The 22,574-nt window shown below is 48.6% G+C and overlaps 5 protein-coding genes across 8 annotated transcripts; 1 reads left to right on the top strand and 4 right to left on the bottom strand.

The window, feature by feature from the left end:
* Nucleotides 1–272: 272 nt before the first annotated feature.
* On the bottom strand, nt 273–5,535 carry acaa2 (acetyl-CoA acyltransferase 2). The gene is made up of 10 exons (XM_062451573.1): nt 5,400–5,535; nt 4,529–4,695; nt 4,123–4,251; nt 3,383–3,499; nt 2,971–3,118; nt 2,323–2,498; nt 2,020–2,149; nt 1,774–1,844; nt 1,478–1,632; nt 273–1,189 (listed from the first exon to the last, which is right to left on the bottom strand). Exons 1-10 carry the CDS (start codon nt 5,413–5,415, stop codon nt 1,105–1,107), a joined length of 1,194 nt encoding a protein of 397 aa, XP_062307557.1. The 5' UTR covers nt 5,416–5,535; the 3' UTR covers nt 273–1,104.
* A 208-nt stretch (nt 5,536–5,743) lies between these two features.
* Nucleotides 5,744–7,686, top strand: mrpl40 (mitochondrial ribosomal protein L40). Its single transcript, XM_062451658.1, has 5 exons — nt 5,744–5,926; nt 6,093–6,176; nt 6,272–6,427; nt 6,691–6,772; nt 6,994–7,686. The coding sequence occupies exons 1-5, from the start codon at nt 5,865–5,867 to the stop codon at nt 7,219–7,221; spliced, it is 612 nt and encodes a 203-aa protein (XP_062307642.1). The 5' UTR covers nt 5,744–5,864; the 3' UTR covers nt 7,222–7,686.
* On the bottom strand, nt 7,478–8,937 carry c25h22orf39 (chromosome 25 C22orf39 homolog). The gene is made up of 3 exons (XM_062451659.1): nt 8,815–8,937; nt 8,431–8,598; nt 7,478–8,251 (listed from the first exon to the last, which is right to left on the bottom strand). The coding sequence occupies exons 1-3, from the start codon at nt 8,839–8,841 to the stop codon at nt 8,120–8,122; spliced, it is 327 nt and encodes a 108-aa protein (XP_062307643.1). The 5' UTR covers nt 8,842–8,937; the 3' UTR covers nt 7,478–8,119.
* A 116-nt stretch (nt 8,938–9,053) lies between these two features.
* On the bottom strand, nt 9,054–13,556 carry ufd1l (ubiquitin recognition factor in ER associated degradation 1). The gene is made up of 12 exons (XM_062451687.1): nt 13,425–13,556; nt 13,049–13,181; nt 12,804–12,836; nt 12,582–12,703; nt 12,239–12,369; nt 11,899–11,971; nt 11,702–11,770; nt 11,497–11,565; nt 10,702–10,752; nt 10,507–10,595; nt 9,933–10,017; nt 9,054–9,691 (listed from the first exon to the last, which is right to left on the bottom strand). Exons 1-12 carry the CDS (start codon nt 13,425–13,427, stop codon nt 9,620–9,622), a joined length of 930 nt encoding a protein of 309 aa, XP_062307671.1. The 5' UTR covers nt 13,428–13,556; the 3' UTR covers nt 9,054–9,619.
* A 143-nt stretch (nt 13,557–13,699) lies between these two features.
* On the bottom strand, nt 13,700–22,321 carry dhx37 (DEAH (Asp-Glu-Ala-His) box polypeptide 37). 4 transcript variants are annotated; one of them, XM_062451333.1, is made up of 27 exons: nt 22,220–22,321; nt 21,839–21,965; nt 21,412–21,581; nt 21,112–21,224; nt 20,580–20,943; nt 20,310–20,458; nt 19,985–20,077; nt 19,519–19,615; nt 19,238–19,351; nt 18,878–19,094; nt 18,610–18,708; nt 18,437–18,507; nt 18,178–18,322; nt 18,005–18,081; nt 17,697–17,929; nt 17,464–17,575; nt 17,213–17,319; nt 16,937–17,125; nt 16,479–16,603; nt 16,219–16,335; nt 15,849–16,021; nt 15,644–15,758; nt 15,267–15,404; nt 14,960–15,054; nt 14,630–14,703; nt 14,263–14,360; nt 13,700–14,127 (listed from the first exon to the last, which is right to left on the bottom strand). In XM_062451333.1, exons 2-27 carry the CDS (start codon nt 21,948–21,950, stop codon nt 14,051–14,053), a joined length of 3,474 nt encoding a protein of 1,157 aa, XP_062307317.1. In that variant the 5' UTR covers nt 21,951–21,965; nt 22,220–22,321; the 3' UTR covers nt 13,700–14,050. The 4 variants fall into 4 exon arrangements, with proteins under 4 accessions (XP_062307317.1, XP_062307318.1, XP_062307316.1 ...); XM_062451334.1 differs by having other exon boundaries at nt 21,839–21,991; nt 22,220–22,296; XM_062451332.1 differs by having other exon boundaries at nt 21,839–21,991; nt 22,168–22,263.
* Between the last annotated feature and the right edge of the window lie 253 nt (nt 22,322–22,574).

Here is a 22,574-nt window from a genome sequence, read left to right as displayed (position 1 = left end):
TTGTATTACAACCCACAGCTTGAGCGTCGTTTTTCCAACTTTCTTACAGCAAGGATGTTTTCGTATAATTTCGAACTGCAACCAGGACACTCACATAAAATGTTAGAACTATAGCACCACTGTAACTACAAGCCATCCGTTACACATTACACCTAGGCCTGTTTGATGGGACGGGGGGTTGATGAAGACTGCATATGATAAAGAAGTGAACAGTCTAACTTATGCTAGATATTTATGAGGTAGGTAGGACAAAGAATAAATGGCACAACAAATTCGAAATCAAAAGTTTATTGATATGATAAACAACATTATCCTGTATAGTAGGGTCCACAGTATTGACACATTCTTCTTGGGCACTGTGTGCATCCCTGCCATGGAGTGAAGGCAAAATAAAGAGAACAAGAGAGAGAAGTGGGGTAGAATCTGTACTGTCACAAACAGTCATGTTACATTTGGAAAAAAAACTGTTTACCCTCATTCATTGGTTTTTATTCTAGAGGTATATATGTCTTATTATAAGCAAGCAGTGTATTCAAGGCACACGCAGAACCAGTCTAACGGAAAGCAGTAAACCTTACATGACATAAGTTAGCCCTTTAACATTGTAAGGCCTCTTCACCAGAAGGTTAATGGTTAACACAATCATCTTGAATATGAAGTTGTCCTAATCTCTGCTGAACACAGACATTGTAGGAGTGCCTTTGAAGAGAAAGTGTGTCTTCACGAGTGTATTTGGTGCGAATCTTCTTTACAAGTTAAATTTTTTAAAAGTCTAATGTTTTAGCAAGGCGATGGTGTGTGTTGTTGCACTGAATGTGTGGATGGCATTTCTGAATATTTCAATGAAAGCAGTATGTGGAGTACCGTTTTGAAGACTACATGGCAAAAAATATGTGGACACCAGCCAGTATATGGACACCTCCTTCCTGTCAAAAGAAATCTAATTCCCAAATCTTGGTCATTAATATGGAGAATTATACTGAGCATGGGTCCACATGCAAAAGTAACTTTGTATTCTATTTTCCATGCGTATTGCTGAAGTAGTACACTTCAGAGTACGGACAACAGAAGAAAGTACACTTTTTAGTGCAAAGGGTTTGTTCTTCACTGGGTGTTTTCGATGATGATGGCGATGCCCTGTCCTCCTCCGATGCAGGCAGATCCTACAGCATACTTGCCTCCACGCCGCCTGAGGAAACCAAAAGGGCCATTCATGAAAACATAATTTTTGAAACATTCCTCACAATAAAGCAAGGGATACATGTTTTGATAAACACGAAGAAAGCTGTGACCTGAAGAATCGAATGATTGGTTACCAGGTTTTTACGATAAATATGGATACGTTGTTAATTGACTTTCCTGGTATGATAAAACAAAAATAGAAATGGCGGTGTGTGTGTAGGCATGTGTGTGCATGTTCATGTGTGTTTCTTTGCAGGTGTGTGTGTGTGTACAGATCTGTGTGTGTTCAGGTTACCTGAGCTCGTGCACCAGGTGTGCAGTGATGCGAGCTCCAGAGGCCCCCAGGGGGTGTCCGATGGCGATGGCTCCTCCGTTCACGTTGCACTTCTCTGGGTCCAGCCCGAGCGCCTTGGACACCGCCAGGTACTGGGCGGCGAACGCCTCATTCACCTGTCACACACACAACCGTCAGGACCGCTCGGACGAATCGGATAGTTCTTGTACATCCAAGCATGAAGTATTAGTATATGGTCAAAATGGCCATAATGGTCGATTTTCAGATAAATTAATGGATGAATCATTTGTTCATACCTCTACCAGATCCATGTCTTGCAGAGTGAGACCTGCTTTCTTCAGAGCTTCAGTGATAGCAGGAACAGGGCCTGTGACAGAACACGACATCTTAGCAAACCAAAATAGGAACGAGACTCCATGTTGATCGACAGGGGATTCGGAAACCAACAGTCGCACCTGTGTCTAAATGAAGCCCATTACAAAGCCTTGCTTGAAAGGAATAAATCACTTCAGTCCCAAAGACATTTGATATCAATCACTCACCAATTCCCATGATGCTTGGGTCGCAGCCTGAGATGTGATAGGCCACTATTCTAGCCAATGGGGTGAGCTTGTGCTCCTTCAGTGCATCCTCACTGGCTATCACCACGGCAGCAGCCCCATCGGACACTCCCTGCAGACAAGGAAGAAGACATAGGATTGATTAAAACACAGTGTTGCCAATGCATTGAACATTTTAAATAGTTCCGTTACCATCACTGTACAAAAGCAGGAAATTGTGGGTTTTTTTCTGTCTAACTTCAAGAATTTATACAACTTGTTCCAGGTTTCTGGTCTGTTACTCACGGATGCGTTGGCAGCCGTGACCGTTCCTCCCTTCTTGAAGACGGGCGCCAGCTTGGCCATCTGCTCCAGAGTGGTCTGTGGGCGTGGGTGCTCGTCCTGGGTCATGGCCACCTTGCCCTTCCTACCCTTCACTTCAATGGGCGCAATCTCAGCTGTGTAGTGGCCACCCTCGTGGGCTGTGCATACGGACAGAAGAAGAACTCCACAATGAGAAAAGAAGACTGACAAGAACCTGGTAGGAAGGCTGCATTAGGAACTACAAAAATGCAGGTATCTTGTGCTTTGGCAGATGTTAGTCCTTTACATTGATCCCCAAGGGGAGGGAGTATATTCCGATATATACCTTCTGTTCTGTAGATGATAAACTATTCCTTTGCGCTTATTTAAATGTGGCGTTAGATCTATGGGTATAGTCTATAGGTCTACAATAACTATCTGTTTTTCGAATCTACAGAAAATATACATAAGCCATTTAGTGCCTCATGTCTGTCTGTCTGTCTGTCTGTCTGTCACTCGATTATCTTGAAAGTCGGCAGGTGTATTACTCAGAACACTACTTGTACAGTGTCGAGCACGATCCGACAAAGAAACATGCTGCAAAATACTTGACAAAGTCCTTCCTTGAAGGGAACAGGGAGCACGACTGACCAGCTTTCCACTTCTGCTGGGTGTGGTGTGCGTACTGGTCGCACGCCTCTCTGGTGATCTCGTACTTCTCAGCCAGGTTCTCAGCAGTGATGCCCATCGGGATCTTGATGTGCAGGTCGGTAAGCCCCGCCCACAGGGTATCCTCCAGCTAAGAATCATGCACGCACACACACGCACGCACACACACAAGTACCAAGGACTTCTGATGAGAACAACATCTGTTCACTTAAACCCTTTTCAAATAAACCTCAAAGTTCTTGAAATATTGTAGGTGAAGATGTTGGAGTGCCTATTTCATCAGTACTAACTACGTGGCACGCATATTTATCCATCGACGTGTGTTACTGTTACGTTACTGTAACGTAAATAAGGATAATGTGAAGTACATGTTGAAGGTGGTGGTTTTGTTTACCTTTAGATCAAATCCAAACTTGGTTCCAAAGCGAACGTTACGCACGGCATACGGTGCCTGGCTCATGCTCTCTGAGCCTCCGCACAGCACCACCTCGGACTCCTTCAGTTGGATTTCCTACACCCACACGTCCACACACACACACAGACACACACACACACACACAATGAAGACAACATTTGTTACAGAAACACACAGACTGTTGCAAATCCAAAGACCCGACGACCTTTCGCTGTCGAAGCGGAACAAGGTGACCGTGAATCATGACTTCGCATCCATGACTCTGCTTGTCAACGGCATTCTATGTGTTCCTGCTAATCCGTGTTGCCCAACAGTGAGTACCGTGAGTGTGTGCGGGTCTACCTGGGCACAGTGAGTGTGTGCGGGTCTACCTGGGCACCGTGAGTGTGTGAGGGTCTACCTGGGCACAGTGAGTGTGTGCGGGTCTACCTGGGCACCGTGAGTGTGTGCGGGTCTACCTGGGCACAGTGAGTGTGTGCGGGTCTACCTGGGCACAGTGAGTGTGTGCGGGTCTACCTGGGCACAGTGAGTGTGTGCGGGTCTACCTGGGCACAGTGAGTGTGTGCGGGTCTACCTGGGCACCGTGAGTGTGTGCGGGTCTACCTGGGCACCGTGAGTGTGTGCGGGTCTACCTGGGCACAGTGAGTGTGTGCGGGTCTACCTGGGCACCGTGAGTGTGTGCGGGTCTACCTGGGCACAGTGAGTGTGTGCGGGTCTACCTGGGCACCGTTGATGATGGACTGGAAGCCGGAGCCGCACAGCCGGTTGACGGTCAGCGCGGGCACCGGGATGGGCACGGCGCACCTCAGGCCCACGTGGCGAGCGATGTAGGCCGCATCAGCAGAGCTCTGGAACAGAGGGGAGAGAGGGAGAAAGATAGCGAGAGGGGAAGGAGAGAATCAGTTCCAACCTTTAGTCAATTGAAACAATTTGCCGTTCCTTCCAGAGGTTGCTACCGTTTCCCCCGAGCCGTGGTTGCTGTGCATGTGGTTGCTGTGCATGTGGTTGCTGTGCATGTGGCTGCTGTGCATGTGGCTGCTGTGCATGTGGCTGCTGTGCATGTGGCTGCTGTGCATGTGGCTGCTGTGCATGTGGCTGCTGTGCATGTGGCTGCTGTGCATGTACCTGCATGACGTTACCCACGATGACACTGTTGACCAGCTCTGGAGCCACACCCCCAGCAGCCAGGGCTGCTTTGGCAGCGTGTGTTGCCAAGTCCGTGGCAGTGTGGTCCTTCAGCACGCCGCCATAGGTGCCAAATGGGGTGCGCTTGGCCGACACGACGAACACACCTGGAGAGAGGGGTAGACAGAGAGAGGAAGAAACTAAAAGGAAGGAAGAAATAATCTCTTTCTCCTTGATCTCCCTGATGGCTGGAAGGTTCTCCACATTTCAACAGTTTAAGAACCATATAAGACCTCTCAATTTAGAACGAGCCACGTTCCACGCCACGAGAGATTGATATGAGACTGTGGCATATAGTTCACTCTGTACTGGATAGATGGGTCACACTGATAACGGTAATGTTGATACAACTATGAATAGTGTCACAGTCACCTTTGACCCATTTCACTCTCCTTACCAATTTATCTGAGATTATACAACACTACTACTGTCATGATCGGCTTGCACCTGAGATTTATTCGAAATAATAATAATAAGAAGGGCTCTGCGTCACTCTCGTTTCTATTCAGAAACATTAAAGTGTCGATTTCATTCATTTCTACTCAATGGGAATAGCTGTCAGCCTGTGCACAATATGTCCTCATAGAGAAATGTCCTTTTATGTCCCATCAGCAACTTCGATAAACTCTAGATACATTGACAATAATGTCTGAAGTTAGTTCTCATGCTATCTAGCTAGTATTGAACAACTTAACCAGCTACGTAGTCACTCATACAAATTGTACAAAAGTATTCTACACTCGCGTGCTTGAATGCATGTATTATTCAATTCGCTTGCTTACATATTTTCATATTTTAAACAGAAATTTACCTCTGAGCAGCGCCATTATATTGATTCCACGACAATGATCAAGGGTGTCTGTGTCTTGAGCTACACTTTTAGCCAAACACAGTCAATCTTGACCTTTTGCCTACAATACATACTGAGGAAAGTGTCTTAGCATTGACGGAAACACTTTCGATAATTTATTCATCAAATTTTACGTATTTGATTATATATAGATATGTTTATAATACCAAAGTATACAATACACGTCAAATGAAACATTGCTTTTTTATTTGGTGTAATCTTACTAATATCTTCTTTCAGAGTTGCCACCGCTATAACAATGCATTAGAAAGTGCGGTTTCAAATTCAAAACTTCGTTGACTTGATTATTCAGCAACTGCACTGTACTTCCGTCCTGTGGCTGTCAAGGGGACAGCAATGATATAATTTGAAACACACTTGAAAAGCTTTTATCAAAATATGCATGAAAAGTGATCAAAGGGAACCATGTCGTTAGCGATATCGCGTGCCCTGTGCAGGGTATTGACTAGACAGAATGCAGCGCCAAGGTAAGTAGCATAGCCATAGTTAGTGCTATCTTTGATGTATACCCACGTTGCTAATAGCTAACAAGTTGGATACACAGAGGAAAGCATCTAGCTGGTCCTGTCGTTGGTGCTTACACACAAGGTCGTTCCCGCATTTAATGACTACTTATAAATGCTGTTGTCCCAGATCTGTGCTGGCAGTGAATGGCCAGGTAGCACAAGCTCCCTGGTTTGCTTCAGTTCTCACGTTGAAGACCTCAGCCCCGCTAAGGTAAGTGGAAGATCATCTTGACTTGAACCGTTCATCCGCCACAACAAGAACAGCATCTGTAGGCTGCGATCTGAACACTTTCCGTGATGGAACAGGGCTGAACCCAGGAGAAAGAAGAAGGTGGACCCCCGGAGGGAGCAGATGATAAGGGAGAGGATGAAGAAGAAGCTCAAGAGGTTGGAGAAGGTTCCCCCGGAGATGATCCCAATCGAAGACTTCATCACTCCAGCGAAATATCTGGACGAAACAAGGTATCGTTCACAATACCAGCTGTAGATTCTGTAGATAGCTACTGTGTGCTGGCTGGAAACAGGGCTGGCCACTGAAAACTATTCCCAATGTTGATGGAGATGAGATCATCTCCATTGATGACCAGCTAGAAACTTTGGAGCGCTGTGGTTAAGTCTGGTGGAGTGAGCCTTACTGTCAAAATCTATTTGTATTTAATTAATTCATCATTCTATTAACTCGTCCAGTGTAGTCAGTTGTTAATAGTCTGTGTTGTGTTTCTCAGGAGCCGTGCTCCAACTCAGCTGTCCTTCGAGGATAGCGAGCGGCGAGCTCTGCTTCTGAAGGATTGGTCCCGCTACAAACTGGTAAGGCGATCCATCAAAACCACTAGTAAATATGCATAATATAATGCATTAAAAAAAATATTGTATTTAGAAATACTAAGTAAGCATGGTGTTGTGTGAGATGAGGTGTTATATGAGAGAGAGATATTAGGCATATTCTTATCTGTGTATAGCATCAAAAAAGGCATGTTTTATCTCCTGTGCTTCTCTGGGGTTCTCACTGTGCTCCCTGTTCCACCCAGGAGCAGCACAGGGCTGAGATGGAGGCTGTTGGCCAGGCCCTGGAGGCCCAGACGGAGGCCCTGAAGGAGCTGCGGCTGGTGTCAGAGGACCTCTACCAGGCTGCGCTGAAGCCCGACCCCCTGCTCTTCCCGTTCAGCCAACAGGGGCCCTGCTTCACTCCACCCAAGCCCCAGTACGAAGCACCGGAGGGCAAATACACAGACATCACCAAGGTCTACACTCAGTGAGGTGGGATGAGGAGGAGTTGCGTCTGGTGTTGCAAATCCATGTCCACGTCTTTCAGACAAACTTGACGTGACAACGGACCAGACGTTTTTATAAGATTCGCTCAGAACAAGGATCACACCTGGGTGGATCGCCTCCGCTGTTACCTCTTTGCAACTTCCACAAAACTGGGAGGGGGTTGCGCTCATCAGATTGGCAGTTCTATCATGTGTTAACTTCCAGAGGAAGTTGTTCTGTCCATAAAAAAGAAAGATGGTCGATTGCAACGTCTCACCGTGGTGTGGTTTCATCAACTCGTTCAGTTTTGTCGTGTTTGAAAATGTAATACTGGGTATGTCACAAAATGTACAACATCAAAATCTTGAAATTCATGTTTGTTTTTTATTGATATGCATTGATCAGATTCATGTATATTACACACACACACACAAGGTGAATGAATGAATCATTAAAGGCCATTAACATACTTTGATACTGGTCTCTATTGCAAAGGGTTCAGCAACACAATCATGCTAATTAGTTATTCCATACAATGTTATGGCTGTCTGGTAAGAGGATGTCAACTCAAATTACTATGATCAAATGCTATGTTCCATGTCCCTTTATCTAGCGTTTCCAAAGTACCAAAAGAGAAATTCTCATGACAATGTTTGACATCCTTCCATACTTGCAAGACCCTGAAGTGTCTAGCACAATTAAATCTCACAGCTTCACACAACCCAATATCAGTGCAGGAAATTGGACACCATTGTGGAGTACAGCCCATGAGGTCATACCACCTTCATTGTAACCTCTACTGGGCAGAGAACCCGGGAGGCTTCATGTACATTTCTGCAGCAAAATGGCATCTCAGAAGTCTTTAGCCCCACAGAGGGCTCGGGCAGTGCTGTGGGTGGGTGTTCAGGAGTCCTGAGGCTTGTCCTGGTTCAGGGGCAGGTGCCAGTCTCTGGGAGCCTCTCTCCTCATCTCCCAGACAGGGGTAAATTTCCTCTGCTCTGTTACCCTCTTCCTCTCACTGCTCTGTAACGCCTCCTGGACAACGCAATAAAATAAAAAAAACTCAGTCAAGGGATGGCTTTGAACCAAGCACGCACGCAAGTACACGTGAAAGATAAAGGCAGTTTTCATATACGTGTCACCAGTTGCTTGTGTAAATGAGTTCATGAAAAAGTGACATTCCACCAGACACATGATTGTGGTGTCTATTCTACCTTGGTTTCTGGATCTGGGTGGTTCTCCCACTGTTTGCACATGTTGAAGTCCTCTTTCCATTGCTGGCAGGACGGTGAAGTGCCATGAGCGTAATAGTGGTGAAAACGGTTCCACAGGCTTTTGCAGTGCCTGAACTCACTCCAGTAGACATCACAGTTACGAGGAGGCTAGTGGAGGTGACACAGACACACAATGAAGGGACTGGTGTTTCTGGCTAATGTGAACTGACAGCAACAATTTAGCCTAGCTAGCTAGCCTAGCTCCCTCGCTGTGTTTTGATTTCGACTATACAACCTTACAGCGAATTACTCGTATGCAGTTTGTAATGCTGGGCATGTGATTAAATGCACGTCATTATAATAATACAGTATTTCATACGTTACCCTCCACATCGCTTCAGAGGCTGCCATTGTTTTTTTCCCAAACAGACGTCACAGCGTGAAAGACGTTGAGTCACGAACCTTGCTTGGGGCCAATAAGAGGTTACGTACGCACACAGCTTCCGCCCACTGTCGAGAGCGATTACACCGTTTACCGAAAAGCGTTTCTTATATACCAATATACGGATCATTCCTGCACTAAAACAATTATATTTCAGTAAGAAATTAAAGGAAGACAAATATACAGAATGTTCTTTATTTCAAAGCATTAGTCCTAATGTCAGAGTTTATAAATAAAATAAAAAGCAGTCATGCCACTCACCCAAGATTGACATAATCCACAAGGTCCTAAATCCCAACCCAAATTGTGAAAACCCTTCAACTCGAAACAATGTGATGATCAGAATTAGGCTATAGTTTTGTCTTCTCAACATTTGACAGAGTGGCCCTTCAAAGTGAAGGACAGGGCAAAACTGAGGAATCCATTGGCTACATTTCCCCCAAAAAGAAAGTTATAAATGGAACTAAATTGTGACTCAACCTGTGAAACAAATAACCCACAATTCAAACACACAGGCTGAATGTTGAGGGGATTCATGTTTGTGGATGAACTGGGAAATGATCATAATATGTTTAGACAATGAAAAACCCTTCCTTTCTGATGCCCCCACAGCAGCAAAGCTATGCTCTGAGGGACCAAGCGACCGCAGTTGTCATCGTGGCCTGTATTTATTTGTTTGTGTTGTGTTTGGGAGCGTTCAGAGTCTGTGTTAAATCGGTCCGGGCCTCCAGGTTAAGACGTAAAGCCTCATGGCTTCCTGCCCTTCTTGCGTAGTGACTGGCCCTCCCCAGAGAAGGCGATGAACCTGCTCAGCTCATCCTGGAGAGGATATACAAGACACATAAGCAGGAATTAGTCCTATAAATGACAGATCTGGCTCAGTTATAACAGTGCAGCTTAAAAGAACCTCACTATAACACGTACCACTGACACAGCATGTCATATAATTAATCTCTCTAAGCAACAGTTTGCCTCGCTTATCTTATTTACAATGAAAAAAAAACCCAACCCAAGTTGTTGTCTTAATTATTCGTTGGTTTAATATGACGGTGGCACTCACATCCTCCATGGTCCTCCGGGGCTGGGGTCTGGAGTTGCGGATGAAGGTGATCCTGCCCACCTTGTACTCGTAGTTAGGGATTCCCCTGTGGGCAGTGGAGGTTAAAGGTCAAGACCATCGGTGACATCATCATCGTGCCCAACCTGGAGTTGATATCATCTGACATTCCTATCAACTCATCATCTACTGTAGGCAATTTCTGTCTTGCTTTCAATGTGTTGTATTCTACCATGTGAGTATGAATGGTCAAGCTATGTGAATGGTTGGTTAGTTATGTACATTTGAATTTTTAGGTAAGAGTATTCTTAGGTGTGAGAAAGGTGCTATTTAAATAACCTACATTATTATTCAAATAGGGAGGCATGTAAGCAGTCTAAACACCCCACCTCGCAAAGACACTACTAGACTGATGCAGCCCTAGGTCTAATAGACTCTGTTAGGTACATGAAGGAGGCTCGTCAAGCTGATCCCTGGATGACTAGATGCAAGAGAATCACCCCGTTTCACCAACTACTGTTTACTCCCTGTGAACATCCAACAGCGCAGACTCTAAACACGGATGACGTCTGCTCACCTTTTAATGTCGCTGGGATCAATGGGGACGGGGCTCGGCTCGATGCCCTTCAGCTTGCCGTCAAGGCGGTTGCCAGAACCAGTGAAAGCCTGCATGGGAACGTTTCGATTAGAAACGTATATACTTAGCTCCCATGCTCACTTGCGTGTATATGGTACTATAATACATGTAAAGAGAACCAAGTCTACAACTGACCCGGAATCCCATGTCCATGTCAGCATAGCTGTTGGCGTCTCCTTCCTCCTCCTTTGAGAGAGAGAGAGAGAGAGAGAGAGAAAGAGAGAGAGTAAGAGAGAGAGAAAGAGAGTAAGAAAGAGAGAGAGAGAACGAACCACTATTGTGAGTCCAGCCAACTGGGTCATCATCTACATTTAGTTCGCAATCTAGTTCCTAAGGTAGCACTCGTCTTTTTTTTAACTAGAATTGACATTTTTAACCTAGAATTCTCCAATATTTCACATCCGATATTCCACATGTCGTTTGTACTGTGGCCCCTCCTCACCCTGTGGCCCCTCCCCTCGCCCTGTGGCCCCTCACCCTGTGGCCCCTCCTCGCCCTGTGGCCCCTCCTCGCCCTGTGGCCCCTCACCCTGTGGCCCCTCCTCGCCCTGTGGCCCCTCCTCACCCTGTGGCCCCTCCCCTCGCCCTGTGGCCCCTCACCCTGTGGCCCCTCCTCGCCCTGTGGCCCCTCCTCGCCCTGTGGCCTCTCCTCGCCCTGTGGCCTCTCCTCGCCCTGTGGCCTCTCCTCGCCCTGTGGCCTCTCCTCGCCCTGTGGCCTCTCCTCGCCCTGTGGCCCCTCCCCTCGTCCTGTGGCCCCTCCCCTCGTCCTGTGGCCCCTCCCCTCGCCCTGTGGCCCCTCCCCTCGCCCTGTGGCCCCTCCCCTCGCCCTGTGGCCCCTCCCCTCGCCCTGTGGCCCCTCCCCTCGCCCTGTGGCCCCTCCCCTCACCCTGTGGCTTCTCCTGGTGAGCTACAGCTGCAGCGGTGGTCCTACCGTGGGCTCCTCATGGTGCTGAGGCCTCCTCTCAGGCTCCTTGTACCCCAGCGGAGCGTCAAAGTCCACCTGAAACACCGGACACACATCCAGGTCACGGACATCCGACAGACACAACTGTAGCTCTGCTGCACAACTGTAACTGACACACATTTCCCATGGTTGTATTTCGGACGGTTTGTATCACTGTGGCAGGGGGACTTACATTCATGTCACACTCGATGATGGACACTGCTTTGTCCGGCTTGGTCTCCATGACCCGTAACTCATAGATCTGACATGAGAGGAAAGCAGGAGAGGAAGGGTAAGGTCACATGACGGCATTGTATCCCACGTCCTGAACTCCTCAGGCTTTGTTAAAGAGATGTGGTCCATGGTCTGTTACCGTCTTTCAATGTTTACCTTTTCATTGTAGTTGATAGCGATGACATCGCCTGTGGTTAAGCAGGCAAAATTTCTCAAGGCATTTTCCAACCTGTGACACAGAGAAACATAGCCACAGGTCAGTTTTCAACCAGAAATTGAGGTATTTAGAAATGATAACTTTGTGCCAACCGCTGTAGCAGAAAGACTATTAAAAAACTATTTAAAAAAAAAAAACTTTTCTATTCTGTTAACCTTTCTTTATCCAAGCTCGGCAGTTAAAACTATATGGATATGCCCAATAACAATCCAATCTTAATCTATCAGTCTGTGTTTGAGTTTCTAAACATCCAGAGCATATGGAAGGCTGCTGTCTTACACAGCCTTGGGGTTGGTGATGTCCAGGAAGTCTGGGCTCTGGGGCTGGAACTTGGAGTAGGTGGCCACCATGAGGTTGACGCTCTCCACCTGAACCAACCCTCCTTCCTCCAGGAGCAAGTTCTGCATCATCTACAGCCAGGACACACACACACAAATGATTACTTTATGACAGTATATCGGAGGTAGACTATTCTCCTCAAAACATGTAATGTATAAACAGAATTGAAAAGGTAGAACAAGGTTTCCTATTTTCGGACCAAGTTAAAATAACGTAACTATAAACATGATTTATGTGTAAATACAGCTTTTGTTGTCAACTTCAACAACATGGTTAAGCTAACCCAGTGTGGCAAGTAACAGATTCCCTCATCCGCAACAAACTCCAGCACACCACAGTGAGTCATTCTGTCTGAGTTCTTGTTGGTCAGCTTAAACAGCATGGGGTAGGTGATGTTTAGTCTGCCTGTGTGGGGGAAAGAGATCATAGCTATCTGTCAAAAGGATTTTTCTTTGAAGAACACATCCGTGTAATGTGTCCGAATAATGGAGAGTAGGCTACTTACTGAGCTGGTCAAGAGCAGATGGTGGCATTATAACTACAGATAGAACAGAAAGCATACATTAACTTTGGTAGCTAGCAATTGCTTGTACTAAGAACGGCCCAGTTAGGCTCACATGGTTCAGTACAAGTGCTTCGTTGGAGTGATGCATTGGTGACATTACATAGCTACGTTCCGTCATTTCACTACGTTGACTGGACACAGTTACAGTGATACATTTTGTATATCTGTAGTATAATATCACAAACTTTTTCCTCCTTTCTCGACGTCCGACCGGTCGTTGGGACCTGCCAGCATAGACACCGAGTAGCAACGGTATTGAGTGGAGAAGCGGTTTTGGAAAGCCCGTGGAATAGGGTGATCGAACATGTTGAAGGAAAACTGCAACACAAAAACAAATTGGACAATTATTTAAATCTGGATAGGTGATTATGTTAACAGACGGATTCAAGCGCAACAAAGCATGCTACCTGGATATTTTCACTAAAATAGGACTGCAGTGACAGTGCATCTTTCTTTCGTCATGTTGTTGAACAGCTAACGTTAGCTATTGTAGCGTTGCTTACAGGCAAGAAAAAATACTGGGCTATATTGTCCTCGTTGTTTTGTATTGTTATTACTTACCATGTTGACTATTGGGACGTCAACTTCCTTAGACCAAATAGTTTAATACAGGACCTTTTTGTATACCTCTGTGCGACCTAATAGTTACAGTTGCATCCAATGTTGTCTTCCTCTTCAACCACGGAAGTGAGGTCATAGCAGGTAGTGACGTACAAAGCCATAGATGTTTTTTTTGTTTTGTTTTTTGCTCTGGTAACATTAAGTAGTGTCATAATAACAATGTCTCTAAAGTAAATTTCCTGAAACAAAATACATCTTCAAACACAAATCCCATCTTCATTCAAAACCACACAATTTAATACAAGTCTTACAAAGACCATACATACAGTATTGGCAGCATACAGGCTGATCAGAACAGGAGTAGTAGAAAATCCACAATGGCTCTAACAGAGGTGCAACTACACATGATAATGACAAGCCCCTTCGTCCACCACAGAGAGTACCCTGCTTTACACAGACATATAAAACGCTCAGAGGAGAAAGCCCTGGAATAACCGCTGCACATATTGTGTGTCGAAGGTAGTCACTGGCACTGTAGGTGCTGTGTTTTGGTAGAGGTCTGAGTCGTGTCCGTCTCAGGATCGCCCTCCTGTCTGCTGGGTTCAGGATTGTGTGTGTGTCTCTGTTCAGACCGGTGGCCAGCTCTTTGCTACCTCTTGGTGCATAGCCTCAGGAAGCCACTGGCAGTAGGCAGACAAGAGGACTGCGGACAGAAAGAGATGGAGACAGAGAGGGAGATGGGGAGAGGTGGGGGTTGAGAGAAAGAGGTGGTCAGTAAAAGAAAAGAACATAAAAAAAATATATATACATCTTCAATACATTTAGCACACACACTCACATTGGCTGTTGTTCTTCCAGGCAGTGAGCAGAGCCTCTCTGCAGTCCACCGTTTCAGAGGCCAGGGCCCCAAGCACAGCCTCAGTCCTGGGCTGAAGTCTGGGAGAGGACACAGCCTCTGGTTAACACTCACACGACCGTCACTTAACTCAGAACCAACCTACCATTCATAGTATACACATGACACTCACCCCACACACATTGAAAACACAAACCCTTTTTTATTATGGATTCCTATTAGCTGACGTCTTAGTGACAGCTAGTGTTCCTGGCCTACACACAGATACGGCCGTAGGAGTGTTGTGTGGAGGAGTGTTGAGAGGTGTGGTGGGTGGAGGAGTGTTAAAGGGTGTAGGAGGGCTGCTTACTTGGCCCAGGTCTTCAGCATGATGGACGGGCTGGAGAGAAGGTGGGCACTGTGCCGCTTCAGTTTAGGACACACCTGAAACGCGACACACGCAAATGTCAGTTCCACTGACGATTCGTCCACACGAAGCTAAAGCAGTTTGACTGAGTTTGGACAGCCCTGGACGGTCACTGTGGATGACTGACGACAGTGGATAACTGTGGAGGGCCCAGCTATGGACGATGCTAGGAGGATGATAGTGGATGACCTTGATCTAGAGCTCTGGGGGATGTTTGGTAGGAACACCAGGGCAGTGAGGAGGGCTGACTCAACAGCTGTGTGAACACACTACCTGTCCCTCCAGCAGGAACCTGGCGAACAGCTTGTAGCGGTCAAGGCCTTCTGGGTAATCCATCTCCATAGCAGGAAGCTGCCAGGCCACACGGACTGTGGCGGGAAGAGAGAGAGATGAGAGGAAGAGAGAAACTGATTAAGATACATGGATGAGGGACGGAAAGATTTTAAAAAGAGAGAGGACGGAGCAAGGGAGAGAGAGGGAGAGGAGAGTCCTCCAGGAGAACGGTTAGACTGAGAGTCAGGAGACTGTCATTCTACCCATTAAGACAACAAAGGGAGGTGGAGAGCAGCAGGTGACTCACAGAAGGTGCTGGGGCAGTGGCACCTCACCCTGCCTGTGGCCTCACACAGCCAGGGCGCCGGGCTCGACAGGGGAGAGCCAAAATGGCAGTACTGCGGGAGCAGGCGGGGCACCCATTCTGGCTCCACCGCTGACACACCTGGGAGAGGGGTGTCATTCGTGTTAAGTGGCTTTTATTGGTTGGGACCCAATTTTGTGACAATATAATAAAATAAAAACACCACAACTAAACACAAACAAAACATCACCATCACACAATTATTATTTAGAGTTTATGTTATTATCTGTTTTTCAACTGGCAGGGTTTCCCATGTTCTTGCGTGATCCCGTCGATGTATTTGACAGGAAGAGAACCACTAGTGGCCGTGGTGAACACACCTCTCATGTACATCTTGGTGGTCTCCATGACCTCTTGGTAGACCACAAACATTGGCAGGGTTTTGAAGAGGGCGGAGGAGGGGTGGATGTACACAGGCTCATCCAGGAGAGCTGTCTGGAATACAACAGTCACAACCACAAATGATTCTTCTGCCCAGTCTGCTAAAAGAATACATCATTATGACTGAACATGACTGGATCTCACCTTGTAACCGTTCCTCCATTTGGGGTCCAGCATCTCCTCGGGCTGGACCCGTCGGGCCAGGTGGTCGCCCAGCCCCGCCAGCACCACCTGACGCAGGCACACCACCTGGCTCTCTGTGGGCGGGGCCATCTTGGGGTCCACGAACACACCCACCGCCGGACACACCGCATTCACTAGGGGAGAAGGGCTTCTGCTCAGTGTTTGTCTGTGTGGGTGAGGCTGTGCGTGCGTGCGTGTGTGTGTGTGTGTGAGAGAGGGGACATGTGTGTATGTGAGAGAGCCAATGCGAGCGAGAGATGGAGAGAGAGAAAGAGAGAAAGAAGAGTGTGTGTGAGAGAAAGTGTGTGTCCGTGGATGTGTGTGTGTGTACCTGCGTTGGTCAGCTGCCCTCTGAGCCTCCTGATCTCCATCATAGCTTTATACCTCAGCCCGTTCTCCTCACAGAATTGAGCTGTGCAGCCGGCAAACTCACAGGCCCCCACGGCACCTAGACACACACACACGGTATTCATCGGAATTCACCAAGTAAACTAATGCACTAGCATGAGCCGCCAAAGAGTCCCACCAACAGGCACTGCACTATAGAGACTAATTATATTTAAAAGGAACATTTGATGGTCGCTTCCTCACCCAGCATGACCATGAGATCCCCCAGGAGTAGCGAGGCTCCCTGCCCAGCCCACAGCCTCCTCATCTGGCCTAGCCGGGCCCGGCGCTGGGCCAGCTTGGAGCTTTCGTCCTCACTGCCGGCCGGTCTGGGGGGCACAGAGACACACTCATCGTTAACATCTACATCTCCAGAACATTCTAGAAAACAAACAAAAACTACGTGCCGAAAAAACCCATTGTCAAATCACTCCTTTCTTTCTATCTTTTTCTTTCTTTCTTTCAAGAACTTTGGATGATCCTTGATCTTCTGCAGTAATTTCTATATGCACTATATACTGTATACATCGCTTTGGATAAACACCTCTTCTAAACAAACACAACCCATGTCATATAAACCACCACCCTAACACTTAAAGGTATACAGGTATAGCTCCGCATGAATCCGTTCAAATCCCCCTTCAGTGCACCAGACGACCCACCTGTCCAGGTCCTCCATGATCTCTCGCACCGTCATGGCGGCCACCACGGCGATGACGTAGGGCAGGCAGTCCTGCTGCCGGCCCAGGGCCAGCATCTTGGCGTAGCGCGGCGCCACGGGGAAGGAGGCCATGGCCCGGCCCAGGGGGGTGACGGGACAGCTCAGACGAGCACGCTCGATGTCCTTCACCCTGTGGAGGGGGGAGAGAGAGAGAGATGGTTAGGAAGAGAGAGGTGGAGAGAGAGAGAGAGACATAGAGAGAGTGGTAGAAGCTAACCGTCCAGTGCGGGGGGGTTCCTCCAAGGCCCCCAGGGAGACCAGCAGCTGCTCTGCTGCTACCAGGGCCTCCATGGAGGGAGGGGTGGGGAACGGGAAGTTCACCACCTGGACACACACACACAGATATTCTCTAGTAACTTTTTTTTCTGGATCTCTATAAAGTTCTGTCTTCTGTGAAGGAGTTATATCTTCTGTGAAGGGGTTCTGTGTTCTGTGAAGGGGTTTGAATAATGTTCTGTGTGGTGGTACCTTGTCTATATTGAGGTCTTTCATCTGCAGAACCAGGTCCTCTACAGGCCTGCGAGTGATCTCTGCCTCGGAGAACGGGCTGAAGTCTGAGAACACTGCAGACGAGTACAACCTGCACACACACACACACTTCAGTTGTAGCTACTAACACTAACAAGGAGACAACAGACGAGGAAGAAGTTGCTCGCAAAACCAGACAAGAGGCTTTTTTCCCCCCTCTCAACAATCCTGACCTATAGCAGTGCCCGGGTTCCGTTCGGCCGGCCCTCCCAGCTCTCTGATTGGCCGAGGCCTGTGAGGTCCACGTGACCTTGAAGGAGGATACCCCGGTGACGCGGTCGTAGAAGCGCTTCTTGACGCGGCCGCAGTCCACCACGTACTTGATCCCCGGGATGGTGAGGGAGGTTTCCGCCACGTTGGTCGCCACCACGCACAGACGCGCTCCGGGAGGGGGCGGGCTGAACACCTGCACACACACACAGGTTAACACACATGCAGGTACACACACACACACACCTATGTCTAGTCAGTGTGTCCTCACCTTGGCCTGCTGTTCGGGCGCGAGGAGAGAGTAGAGAGGGAGGACGTAGAGGGGATGGGAGGGGTCTGCCTTCTCCTCTACACAAACACACACACAGAAGAAGAAACCGTTTCAGCGCAAACACATCATTTAAAAGTCAAATAGTTTGTGGCTTTCTCAGCGGGAACACCCACCTGTGTTCCCGGGGTCGTCTCCTTCATCCAGGAAGGACCCCTCCCCCTCCCACCCCTCGTCCTCGCCAACCCCCGCCTGCCGGTCCTCGCCTGCCTCGTCCACCGGGAGAGCCGAGTAGTTATCCAGGTCGATCCGCGGCAGCGACTGAAGGATGAACACACACACACACACAAACATACAGAACCTCAGTACGTTCCTACACACACACACACGTTCTGGACAGACGCCCTGGACAGAGCGGCGAGGGTTCCTACGCACCACAGCCTTCTTCTGCTTGGCCTTCTTAAACTTCCTCATCTCCTCCGAGGCGTCTGGCTCCTCCCCCTCACCTGAGGACACTCAGGGTTAATCACATGACCTCACACGCCGGCGCTGCTGTAGGGATATGATCACACTGGAGATACGGTACCGTGCAACAGTGTGTAGCTCACCAGTGTCGGTGTGTTCTCTCCTGCAGGGGAAGGCCTTCCTCAGTCTCCGGCAGACGCTTTGGACCTCCGCCTGGCCCGTCAGAAACACCAGGATCCCCCCTGGAGACGCACACACCTGCTGTCACTCGCACACACCTGTGCTCGTGTCGGTGTCTCCGTGTGTGATTCTCCGTGTGTGTGTGTGTGCTTGTACTGTACGTCTAACTGTGTGTATATTTGAATGGGTGTGTAAGTGTGTTGGATTATGTGTGTGTGTGTGTGTGTGTACCTGGGGGCAGCATGCGGTGGATCTTGCAGGTCTTGTGGAACACCTCTCCAGAGTAGTCCTCCAGCGGGGTCCTCTTGTTGAAGTGGACCGACACAGGAAACTGCCGGGCGTCCACCTTGAGGACGGGCGGGGGCGAGGGAAACAACTTCCTGTTCTCTGTGAAGTCCTCCACGCGCAGGGTGGCAGACATGACCAGCAGCCTCATGGGGAGGCCTTTCTGTGTGACACACACAGGAAACACCAGGTCACGCCAGACAGGAAACACCAGACAGACAGACAGACAGACAGACAGACAGGTAAGACAGACAGGCAGGCAGACAGGTAAAACAGACAGGCAGGCAGACGGGACAGACCGCTCACCTTGTTCCTCAGGGGGACGATGCGAGACAGCAGGCCGACCAGGATGTCCGTGTACACACTCCTCTCATGGGCCTCGTCTATGATGATCACACTGTACTTCTGGAGCAGGAAGTCCTACACCAGAGACACAGGGAGAGAGAGAGGGTGAGAGAGAGAGAGAGAGAGAGAGAGAGAGAGAGGGTGAGAGAGACAAAGAGACAGAGATGGCTGCTGTAGGGGCTAACATGGCGAGCGTATAAGGAGGGGTGAAGAACGAAGAGAAAAGGGTCGGTTTTATTTACCTTCTGAATCTCCTTCAGCAGGACACCGTCTGTCATGAACTTGATTTTGGTGTCACTCGTCACGTTCCCCTCGAAGCGAATCTGATACGACACCACCCTGGATACCAGCACAAGTGGAGGAGATTAGAGTACATTGTGTGCATTAGGATGACTTTAAGAAGGTCCCTACTTGTGACCTTTCACCCCAGATTAAGACATAGGGTTGATGAAGAAGGAGGAAACCCTGGTAGTATAACCTGATACTTAAGAGGAGTGGAAAGGAGGAGAATAGGAGAGAGGAGGAGAGAGTGGAGAGAGGATAGGATAGAGGAGGAGAGAGGATAAGGAGAGAGGAGAAGAGAGGATAATAGAAAGGAGGGAAGAGAGGAGAGAGGATAGGAGGAGAGAGAGGAGAATACGAGAGAGGAGGAGAGAGGATAAGGAGAGAGGATAAGAGAAAGGAGGGAAGAGAGGACTGTTGTCAGACCGTGTGGACACGTTCATCTCCTTGGCCACTCTCTGGGACATGCTGACGGCTGCCACTCTCCTGGGCTCTGTCACACCTATGATCCCACTTCCACTGGAGGGAGAGAGGAGCGGCGGAGGAGAGAGAGAGAGAGAGAGAGAGAGAGAGAGAGAGAGAGAGAGAGAGAGAGAGAGAGAGAGAGGTTTTCAAACATGCTCATTCATACTTTCTCAACCTCTGCCTTTACAGACGGCAAGACTGGGGGATGTCGAGAGGAAGATCAACATCAGAAGGGTTCAGGATGAAGGAGAGAGAGGGGGGGGGGGGGGGGTCGCCGATTGTGTACCTGGCGTAGCCAGCCTCGTACAGGAACTGGGGCACCTGGGTGGTCTTGCCACTTCCTGTCTCTCCACAGAGGACCACGAAGGGGTTCTCCTTCACCCCCTCCATGATCACCTGCTCCTCAGCGAGAACAGGCAGCCTCAGACGGGCCTCCTACACGCACACACACGGACAATAATCACATGCTGCTTGTGAAGTGCACACAAACTATCACTTCATATGTAAAGCTGATAACAGGAGGTCCATGTCCACACACACACACACACACACACACCTGTATCTGGGGCAGTCGGTCCACGGGTATGAAGACAGCCGGCTGGGAGTCGGTCTTACTCGAGCGCTGGGCCGCAGCCGTCCCCTCTCTCCTCACCTCCGTCTCCTCCCTCGCTTTCTTGACCTCCTCCTCCCGACAGGGACGAGGAGGCTCCTCGGTCTTCCTCTCCTCCTCCACCTCCTCCACCACCCCTCCGTTCTCCAACTCTTCCTCATCAGAGGAAGTGTCTAAATCACTGCTGTCCTCGTCCGCCGCCCCCTCATCCTCCTCGTCCTGCAGATGGGTCCACGTCCTCTTCCTGTTGGCTCCGCTCACGCTGTTGATCCTGGGCCCGGAGCCTCCCTCCTCCACCTCCTCCAGGGTCCTGCACAGGGGGAGGCGGGGTGAGAGAGAGGCCACGTGTAATTGTGTGTGTGTGTGCGTGTGTGCGAGACAGACAAGCGTGAGGAAGGAAGGGTGTGAATCTGTACGTGTGAGAGTGAGGAAGGGAAGGAGGATCAGAATGTTCTAGTGTGTGTGTGTATCTCCATACTGTTTATTCTGGTACAGCTTGTCTCCTGTGCCCATCTTGGAGGTGGTGTAGAGCAGTTTCAGCTCCGCCGCAGGAATCTGCACCTCTGACAGCTTGGTCAGGATGTCTGCTCTCTGCGACATCACACACACACACACACACACAAACTGAGCGTTTCTCTAAACAAACCCGTTTTCCATCCTACTATAGACCCTGAAGAGAACAGTGTCTGAGATGACAAGGTCACGTTCTATGACGTTGGTAAGATGAAGAGGTCACTTTAAATGAGGGTTTTTTGTGTTGGCGAGCGAGGACGCTTACATGAGCTTTCTTCTCTTTGAGCTCCAGAACTTTCTCCAGGTTCTTCCTCTGTTTCTTAGTGAGAGGCGGCTTCTTACGCACTGGCTTCTGCAGGCCTTTCTTCTCCTTGGGTTTGGAGGCTGGGAGGACCAGCGCGTTGCTCTCGTCCACCCCCTTCAGATTAGCCCCATCTGGGGGGAGAGGAGGGAGGAGGAAGGGAGAGAGCCTTCTGTTTACAATAGAACAGACCATGTTTATAATAGCCAGATCATCTTTAGATACTGAAGTACCTAGATAGGACATTCTGTCTCTAACCCTAACCATGTATGTCTCTCTCACGCACACACATACCTCCTTCCATCTCTCTCTTTCTCTCATGCTGTAACTCGCTGTCTCCATCCCTCTCAACAGTTAATGTGACCACTTCATGTGAATGACTGTTTCTCACCTTTAAACTCCACGACTACATCTGTCGCGGGCTTCCCTTCCACCGGTGCCGGTCGGGTCTCGCTGTCCTGCTGCCTCCCCTTCCAGTTATGTTTCTTTCTCAGTCTCCCCATCTCGCGCAGAGATCGCTGTTACACGAGCACAGACAGGAGCTCTGGGTGTAAATAATGAGCGTTTATTGAGCTGGACAGTGGAGACTTGATCGCGATGACTACTCGCTGTCGTTGCAACTTGCAAGAAGGAGATGAGAAATATCTATGCCATTAAAACATTAGAAATTAGCAAAACGTTAGACATTAAACACAATAAGGTAAACAACAAACATCAAACCTTCAAAACAGATCTAATCAACCAACAGGAGGGTTTTTCAGACTCCACTCACATCCAATATCTCACGTGTAAACAACAAGTGGTGCTGGTCCAGCACGATAAATTGTCCGTCGCATTTCCTTGGCTGCGTACAAAGGTTCCGCTAACTTACCTCATCAACTATAGTAAAGCAATAGATGCCTGTGGCAATAGTTGGCCGTGAAATACACTATTTCACACCTTGGGGGTCAGATGGCTGAGCGGTTAGGGAATCGGGCTATTAATCAGAAGGTTTCTGGTTCGATTCCACACCGTGCAAAATTATGTTGTGTCATTTAGCAGACGCTCTTATCCAGAGCGACTTACAGTAAGTACAGGACATTCCCCCGAGGCAAGTAGGGTGAAGTGCCTTGCCCAAGGACACAATG

The sequence above is a fragment of the Osmerus eperlanus genome, chromosome 25 (assembly GCF_963692335.1).
Source record: "Osmerus eperlanus chromosome 25, fOsmEpe2.1, whole genome shotgun sequence".
Taxonomy (NCBI): domain Eukaryota; kingdom Metazoa; phylum Chordata; class Actinopteri; order Osmeriformes; family Osmeridae; genus Osmerus; species Osmerus eperlanus.
Note: the sequence above shows the minus strand (reverse complement) of the source record. Positions and strands in the feature narration are given on the sequence as shown.